Source organism: Protomyctophum parallelum (assembly GCF_964188405.1).
Source record: "Protomyctophum parallelum genome assembly, chromosome: 9".
Taxonomy (NCBI): Eukaryota; Metazoa; Chordata; class Actinopteri; order Myctophiformes; family Myctophidae; genus Protomyctophum; species Protomyctophum parallelum.
Genome location: NC_139706.1, coordinates 17,047,420 through 17,054,570, shown reverse-complemented (window position 1 = coordinate 17,054,570; position 7,151 = coordinate 17,047,420). Strand labels below are relative to the sequence as shown.

General features: G+C 44.9%; 1 protein-coding gene across 1 annotated transcript; it reads left to right on the top strand.

Annotated features, from left to right (window-relative positions):
- Positions 1–1,383: 1,383 nt before the first annotated feature.
- LOC310864461 (carbohydrate sulfotransferase 12-like) lies at positions 1,384–5,648 on the top strand (the record flags this gene model as incomplete). The annotated part of the gene is made up of 4 exons (XM_083773148.1): positions 1,384–1,509; positions 4,120–4,299; positions 4,599–5,118; positions 5,560–5,648. 4 exons carry the CDS (start codon positions 1,384–1,386, stop codon positions 5,592–5,594), a joined length of 861 nt encoding a protein of 286 aa, XP_083629274.1. The 3' UTR covers positions 5,595–5,648.
- Between the last annotated feature and the right edge of the window lie 1,503 nt (positions 5,649–7,151).

Genomic DNA, 7,151 nt, shown 5'->3' with positions numbered 1-7,151 from the left:
CACCGTTCGAGCCCGTCACACGTTCGAGACCTTGAGGCTAACGAAAGTTTGTGTGGAAGCAAAAACTGGCTGTTGCTAGCCGCGTTACAGACCGTCACACAGGTAATTTAAGAAGCCAGCTAGGGCCGCCGGGCCACTACACAAAGCTAAATTACCCACTAAGTTAGTATTAACCTAGTAAAGAAAGCGGACTTACCGTCTTTCTTCTTCTCGAAGCCTCTGGGAAAAGTAGTTTCCGCGGTACCGAGAGGCCTTCTCGTCCTTTGTGGAAATAAATCAGATACTAATCCGTAAGGGAGACTTCGCTGCGCTGTGTTACACATGAGAAGAAACAAATGAATGAAGACAAAGGGACGTTGACGCACTGTTATACTAGTGCCCTGGCGGGCGGGGTCTCAACGTCATGACGTCTTAAAGTCCCAGCCAAATTGTCTGTGAGTTTATATAAATGCTTCTGTGTTTACGCCAGGGGACGCAAACTCCCATAAGTGAGCAGCCTTGCTAAGCTGATTATTAGAACAGGCCTCAACAGTGACATCTGCAGCTGGCAAATTGGTATGTCATATTGAGGATTTGTGGACTCTTGCATCACAGTCCACAGGAACATCTGAGCAGTTGTTTGAGCCAGAAAATCCACTGAATGTTAAAAGTTGGTGGGTGCAAATACCCTTTAACCCATTTAGGGCTGACTTTTGAAATTAAAATATTTCTTCTAAATTCTGACAGTTTTCTGAAATAGGCTACCTCATGTTTCTGTATCAGTGATGCTCAATATTTCATGTCAAGGACCCCAAAATGTATATGTAATTAAAAACGTTCGCTCTGAGAGAATTTATATATTCAAAGATTTGTGCCGCATTTTTGCCCAAGATTATACAAAAATTGCAGACCTTTAGCAGATTAGCTATTTTTCAATAGCTAAAGTATAAACAAAAATAAGTTTGGGTTGTGTAGTTACATTGCCATGATGTAACTCCAAATGTGGACAAGAAATAAAAAAGTCAATTAGGGGCATATTTTGAATTATCAAATTCAAAGTGTTACATCATGGCAAGGTAACTACACAACCCAAATCTCAAAAGAAGTGGTCTTACGCTTTAACCACTTTGAAACCTTTTGGGCATGGCAAAAACGGTCAAAATGTTGTCAAAACTAATTGGGGAAAATATTATACAGACACGCTCACGTGTTCTGAGCTTGTTGATCGGTTATTTTCACCGTCAACTCTGTCATATTATGCTGAAGTAATATATAATTTATACAAAACAGTGACGATTGAGTAAAGTTTCATGGACGGCTTCAGAGTTGCATTGTTAGAGATAAACCTTCCTGAACTGTACTGAACTGAACGGACAGGAGCAGAGACGGCTTCTGCTTCAGGAGATGTGCAGTAGTGATAACTTCACGTTCCCTGAGAAGAAACGCTCCTTCGATGACATCCCTGACAAAGAACTGGACCATCTTATAGTGAATGACAAACACGGCATCATCTACTGCTACATTCCCAAGGTACATGTACTGTAGCCCTTATGATGGGGGAATTTGGTCATTAATTAAAGGAGTATTCCATGCTAGAAGGCTATTTTTTTTACCTTTATTTGTAGTTGTTACGTCCCCACCAAAGAGGTCCAGGTGTTATTTTGTGCAAAAGTGCATTATTGGCTATTTCCCCTACAATAAGCCCTCAATGAATTGAATTGAATTGCATTGAATGGGGCACTGGGGTGTTGTGCTAATTCGCTTATTTCCATCGCTCAAAAATATATATATTTTGTATATATCAAAAATAATGTTAATAGTATCCCAAGTGGCATACTTACAGTATTTCGATGGAAATGAGCGAATTAGCACAAAAACCCAACCCCCATTGTGGGCTTGTATTTAGAAATAGCCAATAATGCACTTTTGCACAAAATAACACCTGGACCTCTTTGGTGGGGACGTAACAACTACAAATAAAGGTAAGAAAGCCTTCTAGCATGGAATTCTCTTTTAACCCAGGGGTTTTCAACAGGTGGCACGTGGACCACTGGTGGTCTGTGGAAGTATTGCATGTGGTCCCTGACCATTTATTTAGTAATGTACTCATTGTACTGTAGTATTGTTGTTTTTTTGTTTTTTTTCCCCACAAGTTAGAATCTCAAGAGGGGGAAGTGCACCGGATTGTCTGGTTGAGTCATTATTATTATTATTATTATTGACAATGGACCATTGGTTGAGAAATAAATGTATTGTATACACATGGGATGCATAACAAACATATGATACAAAAGCACTTCTCTTAGCCCATATCCCTCCCCACCCAACAACAATTTCCCCCAGGTTGATTATAAGTCAGGGCGGTGGTCCCTCGTTCACAATCAGTTGAAAACCCCTGAATTAACCCATTTTGGACCAGGGGCGGAGGCGGATTTACTGTATAGCAAAGTAATGCCTTATATTACTTACTTACTTACTTCTGCCTCCCCTCCGACAAAATTAGTTATTATTGAACTATATCGCCTATAGGCCGCCGCCTAGCCGCTTCGCAAGGCCGACAGTGTATCAGACAGATCTATTCTGTCTGTGTCCTGTGTGTCTGGAGGGGGTTGAGTTGATATCTGAAGTCTTTTCACACTGGTGTGAAACGTGTCTGCCAGGTGCCTGCATGGCATCCCCCCCCATTCACAGAGCCGGTTTTCACATGACGAGATATAAACACGGCACACACGTCCCGACAACCTCATTCTTCATTTGATTGTTGAGAAAGCAGAGCAGAGACACAGCAATAGCACCGAGAAAGCAAAAAGTTTGTCGAGGCCAGGGCAAACTTATTTTCGAAGCGAGGATGCCTAAACTTATAGAGTAGGGTCGGTAGGCTACCACCACGGCACTGCATGCTTACAGCGGCTGACCGGCAGCAATCACACCAGCCGCGCTCACCACCACCCCCCGGGTTTAGCTCTGACATTTATCGTCACTTAAAGTGTCGTAAAGTCCCAGGGGTGCGTGGATGGCCTCCTGGGCGCACGTCCCCAGCCTGTTACAAGCCCCTGGGTCGTCCCAGGGGCGTGCATCGCTTTTTGCGCTAATTGTTGAGTTGTCCCAGGGGCGGGTAGTTCTCCGACAGCGAGACTCCAGTCAAATAATGCCTGCCGGGGGGTGCTTAAGTGTGGGTACTCGGGGACCAGCGGTGCACCTGGTTTCCCCCGGAGTCGAACGCCCATTGGGTCATCTCAGGGGAGTGCATCGCTTTTTGCACTAAGTGTCAAAGTATCCCAGGGGCGCGTGGTTCTCCGACAGCAGGACCCGAGTGGAAAAATGCCTGCCAGGGGTAAGTGTGGGTACACTTAATCTCTGCTCTCTCCTGAGCAGAGACTTGACAATATGGGCATCTAAACTCTGCATGCATGCAGGCACTAACTTCACAAATGATATAATGCAGAGACAAAATGTTTTTATAATCGTCATTGGGGCCCGCCCAACTTTTTCGTTTCACACTAAACCCAAGCGTTTATGGTTCTTAACACTTTTTAAACGTGTCACAGTGTTTAGATTATAAACAGAATTGCAGGCTAGTCCTGTCAGTCTCGGCAGGTTCTGTAGAACTGTCACTGTGACGGCGGAAGGTTTCAACGGCAGGCTGGCATCGCTGTTGCCAGCCAGGGTGTTCTTGCTGGTGGTGGTTTTCATATTATATCATATGAACAAGTAGCCTAAGCAGAGTACTACAGTACTGTATGCATGCATACCCATACCTGGCAGGTGAAAACAAGCACCCAGATTAGCATTTCAATGCCTGAGCTGCATGTGTACAAGGGACAGGCAATGTGGTCCGCCCCCCACCACCCCCCGTCCCGGACAGTGATGAAAAAAGAGGTGTGAAGGTGCCAGACTTGGATGGTTAGAGCGGCGCGATTACATACAAAGTCAATGCAAGACGAGAATTGCGTGAACGGGTGCAACCATGTGCGATACAAACGGGACAAACCGAGGCGAATATAAGGTCCAATTGGGGCCGAGATCCCTGGTCCAATTCCTCATGGGGGCCCTGGCCCCCCGGCCCCCACAGACTCTACGTCACTGAATTATAATGTATCACGGATGCAGGTTCTGGCAACTTTCAAACTTATTCCATAGGTTGGGTGCACTAACTGGAAGCGGGTCATGATAATGCTGAGTGGGATTCGACAGCAGGACGGTACCCGCTACAAGGACCCACTGGCTGTCCCCTATAATGTGGTCCACAGCCTCGACACACATTTCACCTTTGACAAGTTCAGAGACCGCTATGGCGGCAACTCACGCCAGCTCATGAAGGTAAGCCTATGACAAAAACCTTTCAGAAAGCTTGACCAGTTCAACAAACGGGTAGCTGGTCTAATAAATAAATAAATAATTATCAATATGTTGACATTTATTAAATCACTTATTTGAAGGAAGAATATCCTTCCGGAGCTTAATTTCATAACTAAAAAGAGCAGCACAGTTGTCACTGAGCTATCAGTCCTTGTTTTTAAAAATAATATGTAAACTGTGTAGCATTTCATGTGCGCTGCATTTTCACAAATCCTATCACCCTCTCAATTGCATTTTCTGTGATGCTTTATTTCTCAAAGATGAAGCTAAAAAAGTACACAAAGTTCCTGTTTGTGCGGGATCCCTTTGTGCGCCTCATCTCCGCCTACCGCGACAAGTTTGAGAAACTCGCCGACAACAAACTATTCTACGTCTTCGCTCGGGAAATGCTGCGGCGCTACGCTAACACGACGGCCCCTGAATCTGATCGTGATGCATTCGCCATGGGGCTTCATCCGTCCTTTGCCCACTTCATCCGGTATATCCTGGACCCCCAGACGGAGAAGGACGAGCCGTTCAATGAGCACTGGCTGCAGATGTACCGGCTTTGCCACCCCTGCCAGATCCAGTATGACTTTGTGGGCCACATGGAGACGGTCGAGGAGGACGCTGAGAAGCTTCTGCGTCAGCTGAGAGTAGACGATGTGGTGGACTTCCCCGTGTCGAGGAACTCCGGGAACCTCACAACCAGCAACTTGTTGGCTGACTGGTTCAGCACTGTGCCCCTAGACGCCCGGAGGGAACTCTACAAGCTGTATGAGGCTGATTTCAAGCTCTTTGGTTATACGACAAACCTAGCCTGAGCTAACGCGGCTAGACCTTTCTGGCCTAGGTGGGAGGGCCGCGGCTCAGATTTGCGCACAGTGCCGCACACCCTGATTGGTTCACCGATCTGTCCGTCAGACCCGGTCTCTCCCCCCCCCCCCCCCCCCCCCCAGTGCAGCACTGTTATTGTGTCGACCAGAAGCAGAAACCACTGGTTGCTGGAGTATACCATTCTAACGGACTGTCAAAGTTATTTCCAAAGAGTCGGCACACGTTTTTTCTTAGACGGTGTGGTGGGTTCTTCAGCCATTCTCCTCATTTTCCACTTGGAATGATTTCCTCACGGTGTTATTTTGAGGGGTGCACACCACATCCCACTTTTAGGCCAGTGCAGCCCATAACGTAAATCCAGGCTTTCATTTTTCGCACAGACGAAATGAAAGCCTGGGTATCGAGGCTACGACAGACCAGACTCCATCCTTAATGAATGACAAGCACTACATGTTCAGATCAAGTGTGACAAACTGCTTTGTATGTGATTTGAAGGGGGGGGAAAGATGGCACATTGGTAAGGACTTTGCACCTTACGCCTGAACATTTCAAGTGCGATGAAATGAACACAAGCTCATATTTTTGAATTATTGCTATATAAGGAGGTATCGTTTTTTTCAAAAAAGTGTACAGTATTTGTTAAAATGTTGTTTTTATGTGGGCACGCCCACCAGTTCATTAAGTATGCCTGATGGGTGGTGATTAGAGCTGGGACTCGATTACATTTTTTTATCTAATTAATCAGAGGCTTTGCGATTAATTAATCTAGATTAATCGCATATCATTATTTGACCCGAGAACAGTGAGAAAGCATTTTTTTTTAATGGATTTTGGTATACTAGTGAATCAATGAATAGTGAATACATACGTTTTTAAAGCCTTTTAAATCCTATTTCCAATCCACGGGGACAAGCAAAGTGATCTCAGCGGCTTCCCCCAGTCTGGTGAACTGTCTGCGGTTTCTGGTGGTGTTATTGTCTGAAGAGGACACGGACACTTGGTGCGCAGGTCCGTCTGAAAACTGTCCAGTGACAACGTTCCGCGGTGAAAAAAATAGTGCGATTAAAATGCGTAATGTTTTTTAATGCATAAATTTTTCTGTAGTTAATTAATCGTAATTAATCGCAATTAGTCCCGGCCCTAGTGGTGATCCACCTGAACTGAAGCCACACCCACAGCTATAGTTGTATGATAAAGGGGGAGGGGCTGATAATGTGATGTCACTATATTACTGTTTATTTCATTGGCCCGTTTGACTGTCAAGGGTTTCAATCTCCAGGAAGAAACCCTAAATACAAAGTTAATACACCATTGCACATAAAAACGACTCTAGGGTGTCTAATGAAGTACTGTCACCTCATAGACACATGAAAAACTGGAAAAATACAAAAATGGTGGCACTCCATCTTTAAGTATGCCTGGTTTGCCTGGTGGGTGGTGATGGGTGGTAGGCTTACTTATCTGCGAAAAGAAAAGCCTGGTCACAACATAAGGCAGAGAAGCTGTCGGCGGATGTATCCTCCGGAACAGCCGTCAAATGTATTTCCCCCGGATACGATATTTTCCCGACCAATCACAACTCTTTCATTCGCGGAGAATGTAAACTGATTTGTAAAGCATCAGTCTTTTCAGCGTAGGTCTTGCCCAGGGTGGATGGGTGGTGATACACCTGAACTGAAGCCGCAGTAGTTGTATGATAAAGGGGGAGGGGTTATTTATTTCATTGGCCCGTTTGACTGTCAAGTGTTCAGCCTCCAGGAAGAAACCCTAAATACACTATTGCACATAAAAACGACTCCAGGGTGTCTATTGTACTTTCACCTCATAGACGCATGCAAAACTGGAAAAATAACAAAATTGTGGCACTCCCCTTAACTTTAAACCAACTCTGATATTGTCATCTGTCAAAATTACTTTACGTACAGTTTAGATTTTCTGCATTTTTTCACATCGGTCAACAAGACTGTTCTCAGTCTCAGTATCATAACGGATGTGAC